The 21,689-nt window shown below is 50.6% G+C and overlaps 1 protein-coding gene across 5 annotated transcripts in view; it reads right to left on the bottom strand.

Moving 5' to 3' along the window:
• CAMTA1 (calmodulin binding transcription activator 1) overlaps positions 1-21,689 on the bottom strand; it is a gene marked incomplete at both ends in the record, with an annotated part of 245,308 nt that overhangs the window by 41,562 nt on the left and 182,057 nt on the right. For all 5 annotated transcript variants that reach the window (XM_084274547.1, XM_084274546.1, XM_084274550.1 and 2 more), the window contains 3 exons: positions 1,036-2,891; positions 5,177-5,317; positions 14,209-14,362. In XM_084274547.1, the coding sequence (XP_084130673.1) occupies positions 1,036-2,891; positions 5,177-5,317; positions 14,209-14,362 (2,151 nt within the window). The remainder of the gene's footprint in view (positions 1-1,035; positions 2,892-5,176; positions 5,318-14,208; positions 14,363-21,689) is intronic.

Below are 21,689 nucleotides of genomic sequence, written 5' to 3'. Positions count from 1 at the left end.
TGCTCTGAGCCTGCACCGCCACCTTGATGGCACAATGCACTTGTCTGGAGTGAGAGCAGGTCAAGGAGGGTAGAAACTCCCAAAAGAGGCTTTTCATCAGTGCCTGTCATCCATCCCTACATCCATCTGCAGGCCAAACACCCATGTTTTCACACCAAGTCCCATACTGCAGAGTACATGCAGTCTTAAGAGCCACTGAGTATCAACTCATCACCTGCTCCTGTAACACCGTGGTCCAGGAGCCATCACTGGATTGTTCACATGAAGCTGAAGAATAATCTGCTGCTCGTTATGTATTTCTGCTGCTTCACCCACTAGCAAACTCGCCATCCACTGCTGTCAGATGCAGGCACACTGGGGGTGGCATCACAGGATTGATAATTGAATAGTGCTGGTCAAGGGGAGGAGAGGGATCTGTTCCTGAGCAGTTACTAAACACCTCTAAAGGTAACAGGTACCTTATACAGCACTCCAAGAGTGGCTTACTAAAACACAATGGATCTTTTCTGGTTTATTCATCACACACTCCCTCTCCACTGCTAGCTCAAACCAGCCTCTTCCCTCCAGCACTCCATTCCAGAAAAGAGTGCTGCTGACATTTTAACCTTGTGGAGCACATGGCTGATTTTGGATAGTCTGTGGGATGGAGGTAAATGCTGAGCACTTAATGGCAATGCAGGCTGGGAATTGCTCCACTGAGAACATCAGAGCTGATCGAAGGGGCAGCTCCAGCCTGCAAACTCTATTGCTCTAACATGGCTAGGTAGCACTATGTGGGAAATATTCTGCTTTTCAATGAAACAAAACATTTCTTTTTGGATGCCACCTCAGTGAAGAAAGTACCCTGTCAGGGTAATGAAGTGCTTAATTAAAAGTACACTCAGACATGCAAATGGCCTTGGATGCTCTGACTTCTCAGAGAAATATTTTAAAAGCCTTGTCAAAGCTTTAACAAAACAGTTCTTGGGAGGCCTTATTAACAAAGCAGCAAAAGATACAGCAGAAAACGTTAATGAGTAAAAACCCTAGACTTACCTCAGGGTAAGACCATTCTGGTGAATAATCTGTCACCATGAACAAGCGCCCACTCTGTTGTAGCAACCCCAAAGTGCCTTGTGCCGCAGCTGCTGAGACCACCTCAGCCACATGCATGTATGCCATCGTGCTGGCTCCGTTCTCTGTGCTGCTGAGCTGCATGTTGGCTTGCTGAGGACTGCAGCAAGGAATGCACATTTCAGCCTGGTTGTAGGTTGCTCTGTTACTATCTTCAGGCTGAGATAGTCCGGCACTGTCACCTGACACCAGCTGGTGTCCATAAAGAGCATTGCTCCCACCTTCTACAGATATGAAATCGTTAATTAGATCAGAAAACTGGTTGCTAAAGGAGATGTCAAAGTGGTCCAAGTTAAGCTCCATGTTGGAGGAGTTATTTAAGCTGGGATGGGCCACAGGATAGAGTCCTTGTACCATGTTTCCTTGGAGAATAGGGAGATTGTTCCCATTCCTGATACCCCCGTTGGCCTCAGACTGCAAGTAGTGTTCTGTGCTGCAGGCTTGAAGGTCCCCTGATTTAAGTAGGTTTTCATTCCCTTCTGCCTGCTGGGAGGTCTCCATGGGAACTTCAGCTTCTGCAGTCATAGCCTGGAAGTTTGCTTGGAACTGCATGAGCTGGAGAGAAGAGGTGGACTCTATTCTGGTTTCCACTGTGCCATTACAGTTGGAAGTGGTTTGGGAAGAGGATTCTGTTTTCACACTGGGGATTCCTAATGTGTTCACAAATGAGCCACTTGTGTCATTCAAATTGCTGTGAGTGTTTTGCTCAAGGGGAAGAGGTTTGCTGGCATCCTGCAGAAAGAAGCTGGGGGAAGGGGTCTGATGAACGTGAGGGCTCTGGACGGTCTGATTGAAGCTGGAAGAATAGTCCTTGTTGGAGTCAATGGCACTGAAGTCCATCTGCTCCAGGGTGGTGCTTGGGCTCAGACCTCCTCCTGACGGAAGCAAACCTGAACCAGTAGTGAGGGTGAGAGTGTTAGATGCAGAAGTGGAGGAAAATGCTTCTTTGGACATCTGTTGTTCGAAAGATGTGTCCTCAGTTTTAATTTCTTTTGTGAGGGTTGTATTGAAGTTGAAGCTACGCTCTGTTGTGGGTGACTGCCTTATGTTGGTACCGATGCTGTCACTTTTCATACCTCCTCCACCATAAGTCTGCCCTTGCTTGGGATTGTTAAGAAAACAGTCTGGGTCAAAATTCATGGTGGTTTCTGGAATTTTTCTATTTCCATCTAAAGTTGTGGAGAGCACAAGTTCCTCAGAGACAGTGCTGGGCAGCATTGACAAGCTCTCTGAGCTGCCAGTTGTTGGAAAAGCAAATTTGTGTCCATCCGAACTCACAGCAAGTACCAGTCCTTGTGCAGCTGCATCTGAGGACAGCAGGTGTTGATTTGGGCCGGAGGTGGGTGACATGGTGTACACAGCTTCACTGGTGACTTCTGACATAAATACGGTGGCACTTTGTGACAAGCTTCCCATGACTGACGCTACAGCCATACTGGACACGCCGGTGACGGCCGGGCTGTCCGCCATATCCGGGTCGCTGTTTAATCCACTGCTGATGGACACAGGAGAATTCTGGGTCGTGTCGGGGACCTCCACCTGGTTGGTGGAAGAAACCTCAGTGCTGTTTTGATGGAGCAACACCGGTTTTGCCACTTTGCCATTCCTCTTCTCCCGGCTGGAGGCCTTGCCGTGACTGTGCTCGTTCTTGCCTTCAGAGACATCGTTATTTTGTACCTCTGAATGAGCGCTGTACCCACCTGTCCTTGGTTCAACCTTTGGTGATATGATGCGATGTTTGGCACTGTTACACTTGTGATGCACGCTGCTTCCTGCCCCTGTGCCAGAGAACAACAACGTTTGCCATTCAGTAAATGCAAAATTAAGATGATGCTATTTTTGTACCTCAGGACTGTGGCAGAGGAGAACCAAGTTTACACACACACGAGTGCGAGAGTGTGAGCACACCTGGGAGAGCACAAATGACCTTGGAAATAAAAGTAATTATTCCCACCAGTGCCAGATTTACAGTTTCCTTCCCTTCCAGTACACAGACCCACTGCGTGCCACAACAGCAACCTCAAAACAGGCGCGTGTGCCCCCTTCCCCTCACCCCACACAGCACCCACCCACATATCAGACAACATATTAGGAGGAGAGGATCCAGCATCTGTGGCAAGTCTTGGAGTTTAAATTTAAACGTGCCCCATCTCTGCAAAGTCAGCAAAGCCACGGCTGCTGCTGTCAACGGCAGCGGAGGGTTTCTGCCTCCCTGGCCCTGCTTCATCTGCCCCCTGAGACACAGGGATGCAGCTCCTCTCGCTGGCTGATGTGGGGTGGTTTGACATCCCCTCTCATGGGTTGGGTGCTGACTGGTAATCTGGAGGTGACAGATGCAGCATTGTGCTCCTGTCCCGGGCATCGCCCTGACACCACGACTGCAACCCTTCTCTTCTTGTCATCACTGCATCTGTGACAGTTGTCAATCAAGTTGTTAAGGAAGCAGTACATTAGCTAGCACAAAGGAAGCTTTCCTTCCTGTAAGGACAGTGATACGTTCGTCTTGCCCTAAGCTGCTCCTGTGCTGACAGATGAACAGTTTGTGCTGTGAGAGGTCATGCAGGGAGCGCACTATTAGTATCGCAGCGGCTGCCTAACACTCAAGCCAAGGTCACCACAAGACAGCCCTCTATGGAGCTCAGCCAGCTGGTGCCTTTACCAGCCCAACAACGAACATCTCCCGAGTTCCTGGGAGCCTGGGAATCAGGGACGATGAAGTAAACAATTCTGTCTGCAAAGGCACCTTAGCTACAAACTGGTGTACGGACTGTTTTCATTGCTTAAAGAAGAACAGTGCATGAATTTTTGATGTTTCCTTCCCTAATTGATTCATTCTCCCCTAGAATGAGGTAAAAACATTAATTATGGTACTGTATAATGACTAAAGGGGGAAAGAAACCTCCTCCTCATAGCTAATGGCTACAATTATAAATGCCATCTTCTGGGTAACATAAAGCATCCATGTAGCTGCTGCAATTTGCTTAATCTTTTGTTCCTTGCCCTTGAAGGGAGCTTCTCTATTATATGCTCAAGATCCGAATCAGGTCGCCTAAAGTCGTCCAGGACGGTGCTTTTGAGACTAAACACAGCATTAAATCTCTCTATTCTCCAGGTTTAGAGATGAACAGGAACAAGGGAGAGGCTTTCACATGGTCTCTGCAGATGACAGTAAGGACCTGGGAATGTAGGTGTCAGTGTGCAAGCCGGTACAAAACAGAGCAATACTGTTATGTTAAAAGGCATGCAGCAGACTTAGCACAAGACAAAACATCAAAGGGAAGAGTAGAAGGATTCATGTTAAGATCTGCTGAGCCTTAAGGGTTGAATTTTAATCCAAACTCAGGTGTTTCAGAGGTCATCATTCTTACTTAAATCTTGACTGTGTAATGCAACTGCCTCTCAAAAAGAAGAAGAAATAAACCCTCTGAAGCAGTGACAGCTTTCCTTTATAAATTTCACTAAGGACTAATTAATTTGTCATATATTTTACTTGACCAAAGTACTAGGAAGGAGTGGCTATAAAGGAGATGAGTTGCACAAGTGAATCACTCTGCTTCCCACTCTCTCTATAAAATGCTAATACTAAGGCTGCTGTTTCTCCCTGCCATGGTCTCACTCACAACAAACCCATCTTTTGAAGTCTCCTGTATTTTCAAGATACCTAAACAAAACCTGTCTTACCACAGCGGTACCTTGTGGTACCATCAACCACCTGGCCCATCATTCTTCAGCAAAGTGGGCTGCAGGGCACAGAGTTCAGAGGGTAAAGTAGGAAGAACATCACATTTTGAGGCTTTGGCTACAAAATTTGAGCATGCAGAAGACAATATGACTTTTTGAGCAGGCCATACAGACAGCCCCTTCTAGAACTGACACGTTACAAAGCACTGACATTCTCTCCCTAAGTTCCAGATGCATCTTCTTATGCTCAAGGCTTCTGCCACCTCCAAGTTCACCCTGTCTCCACATTTCAGGCCAGAACATTTTTAGTCCTGAAGCACTACAAGCCCTGCTGCGAGTCTGCATTAAGCTGAGGTCATTCTGTGCCCTCCAAGTTACTCACCCAAGGTACCAGTGCAGAGACAGTTGTGTGTCCGAGGCTGCGGTTTGGTCTGGTGACTGTCGAGGATCTGCTGCACGAGCTGCTCCACCGAGAACCCTGAACTGCTGTTTCCATTGCTGCATGTCCACTTAATGCCATGAACTGCAAAGAACACAGTAAAACTTCCCATCAGAAGCTTCAAACACATGCCAGAAACCATCAAAACCCACTACAGAACAAGAGAAACCCATTCCCACCACCTTTCTGTCAGAAACTGAAGGAGACCTGGAAAAAAACAACAGGGATTGTTCTGTTTTACTATTTCCTGCTCCCTGATATCCACATGCTTCCAAGTGCAGTGTCTGGATTAAGCACACACAGAGAGAAAAACCCATCAGTAACTATCTTTCTCTCTTTCAGTCTGCTCTTAACAGGGGCTCTCAGAATGGAAAAACTGTCTGGGCTACCTGAATAGTGCAGATAATCTTCATTAAAAAGCTGAAAGCAACAAGATGCTTCTGTTTTGTTGAAGGAAATCAGTACAATTCCAAGGAGGAAATTTAGAATCTTTGTCTGATACCACCCCCGTTTTTTGGGCACCATTAATAGAGACTGTGTGAGTTCCCCCCCTGGCCTGAACAAGTTTGTTAGTACTTTGGGAAAACGGGCAGGTGGGAGATGTTGCTGAACAGGTTGGAAACTGAAGTTCCTGGGGACACTCTTTGCTTGTTAGCTATTTAAATGAGCATGCTAACCTGCATGCACAGAAATTATTTCAATGAAGGCTGCCTCTCTACAATTTTTAGATGCAGAATTTCACGTAGCAGCGATATCTCAACCCGACTTGCAATGGAAACAGCATTTATAAAGTATTTTCTCAGTAATAACTGACTTGAAGCATCTTCTGTCTCCTTTAATGTCTCCCTAAGCAATTTATACCTACATACTATTTATTTATCCTTTGCATGCACTAGAGCTCCCTTGCAGATGGCTGTTGGCAGCATCATTTCCGAGCCATCCCCATGCCTGGCAGCTGAGGCCTGAGGAGCTGTGTTTCTTCAGGACTGTCTCTGTCATGCTCTGGCAAAGCAGGTTCCTCACACATGGTGTTCTAAAATACTTAACTAGAATGTACTGAATCCCATGGAGTTCAGCTTTACAGGATTAGCTGTTAAACACAGGGGTCCCTGTGTGGTGCAGGTCCTCATGCAAGGTCCTGAAATGCTGGCAACAGCACCTCAGGCTGCTCATCACTCTGCAGCCAGAGCATCTGCAGGCTGGAGCCACAAGCTGCTTCATACAAGAAGATCAGAAGTAAACAAAGGTGAGTTAATGACAGCTAATGACCAAACACACAGGGTATCACCCCAACCTCCTATTCTCCTCTTCAATGCTGCTTGTTTATAGCACGTCATAAGCAGCTGGTAGAACAGAGCTCCTGGATCTGCTCTGTGAAGCAGTTTTATTGCTTTATCACCTGTTGCCGTGTTGCCTCATCACCCACTGATGTTACTCTGCCTAACAGCATCTCATCTCAGCCCAGTTTTATATTACAGAATTTGTATTTTCATTGGCCAGGCTGGGTAACTTGCAGGAATATTGTAAATAAGGTTCACAAATACTCTTCCTCATATGACTATTTAAAGTGCTGCTATTAGTTTAGTAATGAGTCCCTCTCTGCTTGCCTGACAACCACATTTATTGTTACTTTACCCAGCAGATTTTGCTTTCCAGCACGTTCCCAATTTTGAATTTCCTCTTAACACACAGTATCTGTTATTATGTCTAAGTTTAAGTTTATATACACTTACTGCTTCAATACCTCCACTCACATTTGTTTCATTATCCTAGGTACATTATTCTCTCACATGCCATGTTATGCTTAACAAGTGATCTTCAAATAGCAGTTTTGCACAATATACACTGGCAGTGAGATGAAAATGCAGTAACTGATTTGGAATGCTTCTGGCTACACTATATACAGTTATTACATAATTATTACCAAGAAACTTTGCATTAAGTTATTTCTGATTACTCAAGAAAGGCTTTGCTGAAGAAGTGAGCTCACATACGAGTTTCTAGGTATAGAAAGTATATTTTCTAGGTGTAGAAGTGTGTTTTCTGAGTTTGCTCCCTATTGCTGTTCCCTACCATGATGAGCAGCGTATTTCAGGGGACAGGCTTGGTGAGGGAAACATGTCTCAAGGTCTGTGCACCCATAGGGATGGCTCTGAAGTCTGAATCAAGCTGCGAGCTGGAAGCTAAGAAATGATGGACAGCTTTGTAACAGGATACTTATTGTACTGTTGTTTTCAGCATGACAAAGTGCTGCTGAGGGAAGTTCTTTCTCTAGTCTTGCTCCAGCTGATCCTAAAGCACTCCAGCTCCAGCTCCAGCCTCTGTCCAAGCCCTGCAACTTTAATTTCAGTACTTCTGCTCCCTGTACACGTCATGAAGGTTTTAAAATAAAAAGCCAGTGAAGAGTGACAGATTGAAGAAAAGGAATGTATGGATGCTTAATGCAAATTAGCCACTATCTTGGCACATCCAATATGCAGATTTTCCCCCTCCCCTTTCAAAGAAAAACTCCTGTGAGCTGGTGAGTTGTTAGTACTGAATACCAAATACTATCAAGATGGCTTTTAACATGTCACGCTTGGCTTCCTGACACATAATGAATCAGCAGGAAAGGAGATTCCTGTGGGGAAGAAAGTGCATTATGAATGGAGGGTTAATAAAAAGCATACACACAGAGACACACACTCTTCCTGTTTCTTAGTGGTTCAAAAAGGGAAACCACTGTAGAAGTACGTTTGATTAAACAGTCATAATGTAGAAACACACACACACACACACAAGGTTGGTTACAGAAATTCTGGGAAGTGTTATACTGTGTTTCTGTTCAGAATCCTCCTGCATTTCCTTGTAACTTAAAATGAAAGCTATGAACTGCTCCAAGACTTCCCAGTGATACCACAGAGAGGCCTAAAAGCTGCTGCATTCCAGCAGCCAGATATTCCCTGCCATGCATGCTCTGCACAGTGACTTTGCTGGGTGCCTGAGGAGGAGAAGCAAGGCTGGAGAAAGGCCTGCAATGCTGCTCCTAGCAGAAATGCCTCCAACCTCTTTTTGTCACCATTGGCTCAGACCTTTCTTCCCTTTTGGAGAAAAAACCCAACAAAAAGTACCTTCCAGTATTGGCCCAGTAGCTTCCTATTCATCAACACTACCAGGATTTCAATTATCATGAGTGAAGGGAGCTTATCACCAGCAAAAAGACACCTCAGAAATCACAGGAAACTTGCACACAGAAGAACAGGATTGTCCAGGTTTCATACTCCACCCTTGGCTATGTCTGCTGCCACTGGTACTCAGTCCTCCACGATTCTCTGGACTTGTAGGTATCTTCTCCTTGCCCATCACCCCAAGCCTGCCTCGCTGTCTCACCTCCACTCCAGACTGACCACTGTCAATGGGTAAGCCCCTGTCATCTCCCTCTCTGTGGTTTCCTCCCCCCTAAGCCAAACTTGTCCCTGAAACACCCACAACTAGACTTTAAAATTCCCCACATTTAAATCAGATAATGTCACATTTTCTTAGTGTTCTTAGCCTGCTCAACACCACCAGAAATGTCTCTGTTACCAACACCACTTTCAGCACAACCCCACAGCACATACCCATGCTGGCTACCATGAAGATAATTCTCTCAGCTGAAACCAGGACATCATCCACCTCTTACTCTAGACCACTTGCATCAAGCTCACGTCCCATATCACCCATTTTAGGGGTCCCATTTCTATTTGAGAGCTCTTGCTCTTCTGTATGCTGTATGTACAATGCAGCTTATGCACACACTCTGTCAGGAAGCCATTCCCTACACGCTACATGGTGCTCCTTTGCCTCATTTTGACAAGTAAAGGCCCCTCTTTTGGTTTTGGAGCACCAATGAGCTGGAATCCCTGGAATCTCCAAGGCCAGGTTTCTGTTTGCCTCTGGGTCAGCTGCAAACCCCTGTGTCCGTCCTGCCCACAGACTTTAAGATGCTACAAGTGCTGACCCGGGCAGCCGTTTGGGCTCTTGCTACAACCACCGCCTTGCTCCCTACGTCCTGCTCCACCGACTGGTGACACCAGTCGGCTGTTTCCATGGCGATGGTCAGTTGTTAACGGCAGCCCGGTCCCTTCAGTTCCCTCCCCCCCCCCGCCTTGGTGGTGACAGCAGCACAGGCCTCAGCGCCACAGAGACCCCCTGCCGCATCCAGGCGCCCACACGCGCTTCAGCCTTGGCTCCCCAGCCCAGCTACCCCCTGGCTGCTGGCTGGGAGGGGAGGATTCCCCAGCTCCCGCGTCCCTGTGCGGACCGGCCCGTTCCTCCGCGAGAAGCTCCCCGAGCGCCTCCCCCGAGGCAGCTCAGCCGCGCCGGGCGGGGCCTACCTGCGGTTCAGCCCCTCGGAGAAGCCCGGGCGCAGCCGTTACCCGCAGCTGCGGGTCTCTACCCGGCTGGCGACCGCGGGGACCAGCAGCGCCCGCGCCAGCTCTGGAGCCGCCCGCCCGGCGCGGTTCTTCCCCGCGGAGCAGCCGCCTCCCGCCCGGGGGCGTCCCCGTCCTGCCGGGGCCGGGCCCGGCGGCCGCCCCGCGCCGCCAGGTGGCGCCAGCGGATAAGGAACGGGCGGCGGCGGCGTCCCGGGACCCCGCCAGCGGCTGAGTGCCGAGCGGGCAGAGAACGGACGGGCGGACGGGCGGGCGGGCGGCGGCACCGCCGGGACCCGCTGCGCCTGCAGGGAACGAGTTCAGGGCGCAGGGAACCCCTGGCTCCGCTTCGGCTTAGCGGGGTGTCCCCGGCGGCAGCTCCGGCCGGGGCTGCCGGGGGCGCCGGGCGAGGCGAAGGGCAGCTGCCCGCAGCAGCACAGCGCGGTGGGAGGGACACATCACCCGGGGACAGAGCGGCCGCGGCGGGTCTGCGAGGGAGGGGAAAGGCGCAGCTCTCGCACGTCCCCCCGGGAGCGCCTCAAGCGGGGGGGCTGAGGGCGGCGGGCACGGGCCGTGCAGGCTCCCCAGACCCAGGGGCCGGGGGTGCAGGAGCCTCTCCGGCACCTGCCGCTGCAGCCTCCCGTGAACAGCAGGTCACAGCCGGCTGTAGGAACACATAAGGACTATCCCAGCAAAGCCAGACTCGGCGTTGCTAAACCCCAAGTCCTAAAGAAGCCAAGTTCCTCTCAGCCAGCTGGAGCTGGGAAGGCTCGGCTCCCTCTGAAGGTCACTCCGTAGCTCCAACAAACCCTGTGGGCACCGGGAGAAATCACCCCACGGAGCATTTGTGTACAGCTGATCTCCTGAGATTAACTACAAAAACACCCCAACACGATTATACTGAAACTGAACAGAAATTTAAGTCAAGGTAAAAATACCCAACAACTCAACTCTTCAAACCTATTACTGCTACTGCAACCCCATCCTGGGCTGAGCTTTTAATGCCCTCTCCAGCTGCGGTGACACGGGGATGCAGTTTCAGGTCACTTTCCAAGAGCCCCAGATCGTTTGGTTTGCACAGACAGAGCAGAGGGAGCTGGTGACTCCCAGGAGAGGCAAGAGCTGCCTATGCCCAAAGGTATTAAGTCTGACGGGTGCCACGTGAAACCTCCAGCTTCCCCATCTGTGGGTGCCTGCCGGCAGCAGGAGCAGCAGCAATCAGTTTCCAGGCAGCAGAGGAATGAAAAAAAGGCTTTTTTTTTTTTTTCTGAAAGAAAGATAGCTCTTAATTATAGTGGACCTGAAACAAGGACTGCAACGTAGCACCAGCTGTGAGCTTGTAACTCACACTTTGCCAGCTGAGGGATGAGAAAGCCAAAAGGGGATGATTTGGAGAAACCCCCAACATGAGCTGGCCCACAATTTGCTGATCATATGGAGTTTATATACAGAATTCTGCTGTGCTGGATTCTGCCACTGTATTTTGCTTTTACCACCAGATGCCTCTAAGGACATCTGCTAATCTGTTCAGAGGAATCTCAAAGCAAGACTGTAACGGGGCACGGGGGGGGTGGGGGAGGACTGAAAGCAATGCCAAATTCAGGCCCATTCTTCACACCAGGCATCCTGAATGACTTACAGGTGTTGCTGACAACATTCCCACAGGATTTTCATGTATTATTGCTATTCATTTTGCATTCATGCGAAGGGAACACACGACAGCCCTCCTGGTTCAGGCCACAGTCAGGACAGGCGGGTATCAGCGCTGCCACCGGCAGGCAGGCGTTTCAGTGGAGGCCTCACAGCCCTCCCTGACGTGCCTACACCTCAGACCAGGTGCCTGGGCTCCTGGTCTGCAAGGAGAAGGGAAGCATCCTGCTGGAGGGCACAAACAGCATTACCAGCCCTTCCAGGCTCCTCTGCTTCAGTCTCAACGCTGCCAAACTGAGGTCTGACAAGGCACCAGCCTGGACTGGGCCATCAGGCGGCCATGGGCCTCCCAGCATGAAGGGCAGGTGACAAACAGAACAAGCCATGAAAACTGAAGTCAGCTGATTAATTGGTTATTTACAGTGTCAGCTCAGTTGGAGATGCTGAAAAAAACCCCAAATCCTCAGACCATCTGCAGTGAGTATTTACCTTCTGTGGATGTTCACATGGGTTAACTTCAGCCGTAATTAGTTCACGACCAGCTATGTCAGAACAAGGTACTGGTGTTTCTACAAAGCTCTCAGAGCTGCATCACCTCCCTGATGAGCTGGGTTTTTTTCCATCCTGTGCAAGCACAGCCACAGCACTAGGGAAGACCACTGCTGAAACCAGTGAGGAGAACAGAGAGGTCTCTCTTGAGCCCAGGACAGCAGGAGTCAGCCCTTGGCACGCCGAGGAGGTGACACAGCCTGGTGCCAGGAGCTTGGGCCTCTCCTGGGTGCCTGCTGAACTGGAACTGGTTCTGGGATGATGCAGTGGGGAAGGAAGCAAGAGCCGAGTAAATTACGGTGTAGGAAACACGAGCAAACTCCCTGCTCATCCCAGTCAGGGTCTCACTGCATTTCAGGAAAAACAGTTTGATGTATTTGTCTGGCTGGGGCTCTCAGGCCGATGCCTCTCTCCCTGCCAGCCATCTGCCACATCACTTTTAGTTCTCCAGGCACATACGGCCAAGAGAACACACTCCCAGCCTTTGGCTGCCACACTGCTGACTCTCTGCTATCCTAGATTCTGATAGCAAGGCATTAATACCTGACAGAGGTCAAAAGCTTTAATATCTGACTCTGGTTCTGGCTGAGTAGGACTTGGACAAACAGCACTTGTTCTCTGTGCATCAAGAACTGGATGCTGTCGGTTGCCTCTGACCAGGGGGAGGTAACTTCCCCAAAGGCAGAACTAGTATCAGCTTCTCCTCCTAATTCTGAATGACAGCGACAGTCTGAAGCAGGATGCAAAAACCTCCCTGCAGCCACAGCACTTGGCCTTGGACCTCCGCACACCCCCCCGGCTGAATCACCACTAACTTGTCTCAAAGGTGAAATTATGATGAAAAACAGCAACCAAGAGAAACCTCACACAGCTCAGAGGAGTAAAACTCCATGGACACAAGATGGAATTGGTGAAAGGCTGAGACTGCACTTCACCAGTGACGTCACTCACACAGGACGATGCTCTGAGTCACTGGCAGATCTGCCTTAGGGCAGAGGAATTTGGAAAGGTCTGGCAATCAAACTGTGAAGTCTGTGAAAGAATGTGATTAATGCAAATATGCGATGAAACTGATGTGCTTGGCTCCAGAATTTCATGGCACACCCAATACTGGAACGAAATCTGATGGCTTCTTGGCGAGCAGTGCCCCTGCGTGTTCCCTGAACACAGCTATCCGTGTCCTCTTTGTTTCCTGGGTCTGATCTAACGCTTTTATTTCAGCTACATTTCCAAGGATGCGTTTTCCAGGATATGTGCCCATAAACAGAGACGTGTACATGCATATATACTCTGAATAATTGTGCAGAATTTCACTCTTCCCTCCTGAAGCATAAAAGAGCCAAGTGTTATTAAATTTACGGTGAGTTTGTTGTGGTTTTCACATCATTTTCTTGATGCACTGCAGATTTTTTAACAGGCTGCCACTTCTTCTCCTGTTTAATCTTAAGGTACTTGTCCGGTCTCAGCTACACCTTCAACATCCTGGATTTCAGTCTAAGGTTATCGGTCCCAGGGGCAATATTCTCCTTAGCCAATGTGTCAGTTCTCTTCTGCTTGTCGTCCTCTCTCTGCCTTGCTGTGGGAAAGGAACACGTGGCCTGCAGAGTGCAGGATGCAATAAAGGAGTGGTGCAAACTGAAGATTACTGGCGCAGCAGCCAGCCAGGGCTGATCTTGTGCTGGTGGCTGAGACACATCAGAATGCACTGTGTGGCTGTGACCTCTGATTACGGAAAGCCGGGCATGATACCGGCATCTGACTGGAGGCAGGGGCAGGGAGAAAAGCAGACCTGGTTTTGTTGGCTCAGATGCAAGTACCTGGATTTGGTATCCTGGCTCCTGCAGTTAATTTTTTCTTGTTTACACATTATGCCCAAACTTCCCTCACAAGGAGATGTGAAAGGAAACCGATGCCAGGGCAGACAGAGAACCCCACAGACCTGCCCGCTGCCCGCAGAGCAAACCTCCCATCACTCTGCACAGCCTTCTCTTTGGACAGCAGAGTTTAGGATGGTGGTGCCACCCTCCCCAAAACACTCAGCTCCAGAGAGTCCATCTGCAAACAAGAGTGCCCAGTTCCAGAGGGCCCTTGGGGAAACCTACCTGCCAGTTCTGCAAAGGCTCTGTGCAGTGGAGCAGGTGCCTGCACATGGCGCCCAAAAGCACGACAGCAGAGGTGAAATTTTTGGGTAGGACCTTCTGGAGGACAGTGTGGGCATCCCTCGTGCTGTGCATCCCAGAAGTGGTGAGTATTGGGAAAAAGGAACAACGTGCATGCAGATGCAAATCGAGTTTGCTGGTGACAGGGAAGGCTGGGGACAGTGAGGGACATGGCACTCTAACCCTCCGTAAAGCAGCAGGGTGCAGAAGCCCCCCAGATACTCACACATCGGTTTGAGCTGTCCGATGAGCTCCTCTTTTGTCCACTTTGCCCATTCCTTCTTGTCTGTGTTTATGGAGCACAGGATGGGCCCGCATGGCTTCCCGCAGTCCTCGATGGCAGGGACGTTCAGGTAGTGCACCAACACGATGTCCGGGTTCTGTGGGGAGAGCAGAGCACAGGTTATGTCCCTGGGTTCTCCCTTGCCACGGGCTCTGCGCACTGACCTTCCAATCACAGCTCTGCCAGAGAGCCTCACAATTAGACCCCAGAACACACCAGACTTCCTGGGACTAGAGCTGTTCTTTAAAAGAGGCTGCAAAGGATGAGGCAGGACGGAGTCTGCACACAGCTTCCCCCAGCCCCCTGTGCCCTCTGCCTGCAGTTCCCCCGCTCCCCTCCTGTGTTCCAGGGGGATCCTTTCTCCACACAGCACTGAACCCTCACAGTCCCACAAACACCAGTCGCAACACACCGTGTGATTTGCTGTCGTTTAGGGGACAGGTGGGCTGTCCAATGCTTCCATCAGTCCTGTCCTGCACCGGCCTGTGTGGAACACACGGACATTCACCTGGGAACACACTAACCGCCACGGCAGCGGGAAGGGGAAGAGCAAAGGAGGCTCACAAGCGGCACCGCCGAGCGTCCCACGGACACGCGCTTCCCCGACAAGCCTGAAATTCACCTTCTGGAGATCGTGCAGCTTTACATTGAGCTGCACAAGGTGGGACTGGAAGAGACCACATCCCTCCTTGCAGAACGGCTGCACTGGCTCCCACAGGGCTGCCAGCGCTCCCCCTGCTCCCCTGCACCTTCTCGGGGGCTCAGAGCAGGACGCACCTCGGCTCTGACGCACTGCAGCGCCGTCCTGCTGACACAGGCGCGTCGAGCAGGGAGCTGAGCAGCGTGTTACCACCCTGAGAGTAAATGAATCATCTTAACAACAGCAACAGAAACAATTCCGCTGGTTTCCCAACAGCATCCCAGGGAGATTGTACAATAGATAATAACAAGATTGAGAAGCTGATTTCTTTCCCTTAAGTCATTTACTCCTAAGTTCACAAACTTTAATGACTGCTTTGGAATTATTTATAAAAATAAATAGGATAATGGTGTAATTAAAACTCTAATGTTTCATTAATGCTGTTAGAGCCCTGTTCTGAGCGGGAGAGCCAACACAAGCCATCATTTGTTTGCAAAGGTTGTGCTAATGGAGCGCTTGCCTCTGAAACCCGCGGAGGGCTGGAGCAGCACGTGGACACCTGTGCCTAGGAAAGACAAGCAGAAGGTAACTTCTGACAGGACAAACACAGCACAGAGGCCGTGCATGGCATGCCAGGCAGCTGCTCCTTCAGCTGGTCTGGGGCAGGGGCAGGAGTGGGGCCGCGCTCGCCACTGCCGCATGCAGGGCTGACCGTACACCCTGTCACACACCCTGCACATGGGGAGCATCCTGCACCTCCCCGAGATGAGGGGGCTGCGGGGCATCTCTCAGGGCTCCTTAAGATTTGCCATGATGGTTCTGGCAGCTGGAAGGCCACCCCTTTCAGGTGGTGATGTGACAAGCAGGGCAGCCCCGCAGAGCGTGCCCCCTGCATCCACATCCCCTCGGAGCTGGTACCCAGCGGGGCTCCATAACCAGATGTGTCCCTCTCTCTCTGGAGGAGCAGCTCTCAAGTGAGGAAGATACACAAGCAGGAACTTTCACTGTCCCCCTCTGTTGATGGTAGCTGCAAGCAGGGGGTTTTCAGTGAGGATTCTGGAGGTCCTGCAGCAAGCCCTGGAGGGTCTGCAGACGCCTCTGTTAACATGCCCCTCACCAGGCTGCCTGTTGTTTCAATGCCCAGAGCCCCCACAGACCTGCCCCTCTTCCCACACATCCGAATCACAGCTGCGTCTGGTCCCTGCCCTGGGCCTGCACTGGAGTATATATTCCACCTCCTCAGCCCCTTCCTTTGGGTGGAGGAGGACCTCACTCCAGTACCTCTGGTGCAGTATGGTAAGCAGGAGATGGCAGTGGAAGTGGTTAAAAAACCCCCACTGAAACCCAGAAAAAACCCACCCCAGCCCACAAGAAGCTGTTAGTTTTGATAGAGAAAAATGCAGCTGCAACATCTGTCTGACTCTTGTTTGCAGCTTCATCAGCACTAAGTGGTCAATAAATCAGACTGGCATGGCGTTACGTTTCTTCCATGGCTTAACCATTAATCTAGTGCCAGTTCCCATGAAAAATGGAAGGAGAAAAACTCTGTGATAGCAAAAACGTGTACATTATACAGCAAGTGATAATAGCCTGTAATGGCGCTGCAGACCTCCCTCCCAGCACGACTGCTGGAGCGGCGACGCAGCCGCCCGCGCTACCCACCACCCGCTCTTTAAATGAACCAAGTCAATCAGCGGTTGTTTGTTCCACCAGCCTGGTTGTATGTTTTGCATTAGCAGAAACACAGAGCTGGACCAGGCCAGGCTGCTCCTGCTCCCCAGTTCTGGCAGGTGGGGAGGGCAGCGGAGCAGAGCTGAGCATGGCCGGGCTGCCAGGGGCTGGCTGATGCTCGGATGCAGGAGTGGCAGGTGCCACCAGTGCCCCAAGCTGGTGGGGACACAGGGGAAGGGGGAACCTTCCTCTTCTTTCAGCAGCTGCCTGTGCTTGGTTGTTACTACTGAAGTCAGTCTCTCCACGCCAGGGGAAGACTCCCTTCTTGGGCAGAGGAGGATAACCACAAAACCCCTCTCCCTTCCTGCCCACATGCCAAAGCACGCTTGTTTTTTAGTTCTGGGTTTGATAATCTTTTATCCTTTTAAAGCAAAAATCAAAAGCTATTTCTGGTGAGCATTCAGCTGCTGAGCAATGGCAATCAGGTCAAGGCTGAATCTCACTGGCAGGGGCTTCCAAATCACCGATGACCACAGCTGAAGGTATTTTATTTGGGAAAAAAAAAACCTCTGAGCTCCAAGTTACACATTCGTACTCCCTGCTGGAAGGATGAAAGGAAATAAATCATCCTCAGGGATGAGGAGCATCAGTGAATTTAATCCTGGACACCCTGCAAGGAAATTACCACCAGTACAGCCCTGGTCCCCAGGAGCAACAACCATCAGCTCTGCTGCAGTGTGTGTCTGGTGGCTCTGCCGAGGTACCCGTGTTATTTCCTCCATGCTGAACTTGCAAAGTACTATGAAGAAGAAGGTGAAATCAGCCCTTTCCAGCTCTAATGGAGAAACCACAAAGCAAAAGAGCAGAAGGAGCAGAGGAGAGTGGCAGGGAAATGCCGAGGCAGCTCCTGTGCCCCCCTTCCCCCTGAAATTATAGAAGGGCTTTTTCTTTTCTGACAGCTATTCATTCACGAGGTTTATTTTGTATTCCTCAAACCATCCAGAAGGTTGAAAAGCAATCTCAGCTTTCTGGTAACATAATTCACATCCATCTCTATAGGGTGAGCAAATTAATACCCAACAGATTATCACCCAGAAAACGATAATGGAAAAAGGTTTCCACGGATTTGAAAGGCTGCTGCGGTACCCACAGGTAACTGGGAGTGTCTGTATCACTGATGTATTATCCAAAAACCAACCAAGGAATGAAGCCATTCCCAGACATACAGAGGTGTGGAAGACAGACTATTTATAACTGTCTATCTGGAGGGTTTCCCTGGATTTTTAATGGTTTGAGGGTGGAGCCTGGGATACCCGAGTACAAGGCAGGAATACACAACACGGACACAGAAGTACTGGGATTTTTTTCCTTTCCAGAGTCTAAATGCTAGCTTTGGACAAGATTACTGGTTTGAAAGCCAGCAATTTCTTTATCCTTGAACTAATTTCTAATTGAGGTCATGCTAGGCAAGGCAACCTGGCAGCTGATACATCAGAATATATTAATCCTTCACACTAGCAGTGGAAACCAAAAAATCTAACGTTGACTTTAAACGCACAACCCATTGCCTCAAGTTACCTTGAGCTGGGCATGTTTAATTAGGGAAAACGAGATCATTAAGAGACACGTAGCAGGGCTCTGGCAACCAAGGGCTGAAGCACCAGAGCATCTGAAGAGAGGAGGCCCAGAGCCGAGTGTGAACACAGACCTCGGGCAGCAGAGCAGGACCCCGTTTGCTGGGAAATCCCAGCTCTTTGAACCAACCTGACATCCTCTGCCTCCAGCTGCACAAGGAGCGTGTGGAGCTGGTGCCCCTTCACAACCTCCTCAGGCAGAGAGGACACTGGGTGTCAGCCAGGCAGAGACAGCCAGGGGTGCATACTTGGCTCTACATGCCAAGCATCCCGAGGCGCGGCGGCTCCGGCGCGGTGCTGGATGCCACTGGCCCTGCCTGGGCATGGCAGGTTTCCTCTCTGCCAGCGGCCATCCCCTCAGTCTCCACAATCACCACGTCCCCACCACGTCTGCTGTTGCAGGATTCACACCTCAGGGATACCACAGGTGTCTCTGAAGGTTGGCCAGCCCACAGCCCCAGCAGTCACTGTCCCTGTTTCTCCAGCCCAAGCCCTTAGGAGATTTGTTTGTTTCAGTGCACTGATTTTTGAGATGAGAAACCAGCGACTGGCTGACACAGCTCCACGTACCACAAGCAAGGGAAGGAGGAATTGTGAAGGGCTTGCAAGGCTAAAAAATTATTTCGACCCTTGTGTCATTACAGGAGCAAGATTTCCTGCAGTCCTTTTAAAGGGAATCACGATTTAATAGGGCTGTATGCTTTATAATGTGCTCCCCAGTTCCTCTTCAATACCTTGGTAAGGGAAGATAAAGTGTAATCAGGAAAATAATTGTACTCTGCTCTACATTTCATGTCTCTAAAGAATGACAAGGGGCTACAGAGCCACCGCAGGGCAAGAGCTCAGATTAGAAAAATACAGGTTTCCCGTCTGTTCACTTATTTTTAAATCCTCCTTTGTCTTTCTTCTTCCTCTGTCTGCTCCCAGACATTTCTCCCAATAACAAACAGGGCCTGTCCCATCCCTGTGACGCCAGTGACGCAGACAAACCCTCACTGCTCCCCAGGAGCTGTGCTCTTGGGCCCCAAGAGCCAGCCTGCACGGAGCATCCTTGGCCAGCACTCCAATTTGTCCTCTGCATGCTGGCAGAGGCACCTGAGTGCAAAGAGGAGCAGGAGCTCCATCCCAAGCACCTCCTCTTTGAGCCTTGCTGAAGCATCACCCATCTCCCGGACACCCTTGGGAGAAGGCAGCACAGAAACCAGCTCTCTGTCTCTGAAAAGAAAGACCTGGGCCAGCCCTCAGGGTGCAGCAACAGAGGTGCTTTGGTTTGAATGGCACCCAGAGAAGCCCGGAGAGATGCAGAGTCCTGTCCAAGGAAAACTCAGGAGATCCTGGAATCATCTTGTCTATGCACGTGCCTGTGGGGCTGCCAACAGCACAGGATCAGCCCAGGCACCACCAGGCAGCAAAGCACGAGTCTTAATATAGAACCCAGGCCAAGCACTTCCTAACACGTCATCCAATGTGATCTAGTTGAAGGTATTTCATATACCAAGAGCTGCCTCTGATACTCCTGGGGATCGTGCTTATTTAATATGCACTTTGAAAGACACAGGCAAACACAGCCCTGGAATTTGTGGCCTCCAAAGTTCCAAAAAGAAATTGATTTCCAAGTTGCTTATTATCTTTTGTAGCAATGCCTCTTGTGCTAGCCAAAGGTGCAGCAGAAGGATGGTACCACACAACGAGGAGCCTGCAGCACAATAAACCAAAAGGTGCCTCTTCCTCATGCAGGTATTGTATCTTCTGGACATCTGTGTCACTGGTCCCAGCTGGGAGCTTTAACGTAGGCAGGCAGCTGACAGGGACAAGATAATTCTGCCACGAGCTGGCACGGCTTCTGTTTATCTGGAAACCCCCAGCAGATCTGCTGGTGCTGAAGTCCTGTGTCCTGGTGCCTGAGGGCAGAAACGTGGCAGGGAAACCTCCTGTCCTGCTCGCTGGGCTGCAGCAATGAACCCACCAGAGACCATGAGTGCATCAGCTGGGGAGGGCTGAGGGGACCCGAATCTCTGGTACCCGGCGCTGGCGATGCCCGGTGGCCCCGAAGAGCAGCACGTCCCTCCCTGCAGCACCTGCCAGCGCAGCACAGCTCTGCTCCAACACACAGACGGGTCAGCAGGGGCTTCCCAGAGAGCAGCCCTGGGCTTCAGACCGCACAGAGCCAGGCAGAGGAGCGGGAGGACCAGGACCCGCTCCAGCCTCCTTCAGAACCATGGGGTTTTACTGTTTTCCACTCAATCCTGTACAGGCATACAGCTGGGCTCTGGAAAGGCTGGCCAGAGGCTTCAGGGGCTGTTGGACAGTCGGTCACAGGAGGTGAGTGTTGAGCCAGCTGAACACCCTTCTCAAGTTGTGCCGTTGTTCATGGGCACGAACGTAACCACGACAAATGCGTGCAAAGCACACTAGGGATAGCAGCCTGCCCTACTTCAGCAGGCTCAGACACACACACCCTGCTCATGAGGAGTCACCTAGCAGCAGTGGCTGCATCGAGCCCAGCTGCTGCATGTAGCATTGACCTGTTACGGGAGACGACTTTGCCCCAGAAATCATCGAAGCATCTCCTCCTCCTCCTCTCCATCACTTGCTCTCTCCAGTTGTCCAACGTTTTACAACCCATCCTGCCAAAGCTTTGGGGTTCTTCCAACAGTAACTCTGTGGGCAAAGCAAAGGTTTCTCTGGGTTTGAATTCCCAACAAATGAGGCTCATTACAGCCATGGAAACATCTCCTTATATTGTGCATAAGCTGGAGCCCTCCAGCTTTGAAGACTGAGACTTGATCAACACCTCTGTGTTTCCTGACATTAAACCTCTGTAGTGAGACTGTTTCCAGACTGGTGTCACTTCTTCTGTGTGCAGAGAGGTGCAGAGGAGACAATCAAAGGCACCTTTCCTTCGAGGTGTCCGACGCTTGAACTGTGCCCTTTCATTTCCAGAGCATCTTCAAAAGTTTTCCAGCAGAGCCAAAGCTGGGTCACAGGGATCACCTGAGTGAACCAAGCACGGCTCTTCCCAGGCTAAGAGGAGGCGATGCCCAATGGCACATGAAGCCAGGAGCCCCCAGCTGCGGGTGCAGAGCAGGGCTCTGCCCTCCAGGTGTGGTAACAGTGCAGAACCACATCACTGCCAGCACAGAATCACAAGGCTGGAAGAGACCTTTGAAGATCATCAAGTCCAACCATTCCCATCCTGTGCTAAACCAGATCCCTAAGTACCTCATCTACCCTTTTTTTGAACACATCCAGGGAAGGTGACTCAACCCCCTCCCTGGGCAGCCTGTTCCAGCCCTGACAACTCTTTCAGGAAAACAGTTTTTTCTAATATTAATCTAACCCTGCCCTGGCCCAGCTTCATGCCATTTCCCCTTGTCCTATCTCCTGTCCCCTGGCTGAAGAGACCATCGCCCACCTCTCTACAACCTCCATTCAGGTAGTTGTAGGTGGGGATAAGGTCTCCCCTCAGCCTCCTCTTC

The sequence above is a fragment of the Gallinula chloropus genome (assembly GCF_964237585.1).
Source record: "Gallinula chloropus genome assembly, chromosome: 23".
In the NCBI taxonomy this organism is placed as follows: Eukaryota; Metazoa; Chordata; class Aves; order Gruiformes; family Rallidae; genus Gallinula; species Gallinula chloropus.
The sequence above is the reverse complement of the archived record's forward strand: the minus strand, read 5'-3'. Positions and strand labels throughout refer to the sequence as shown.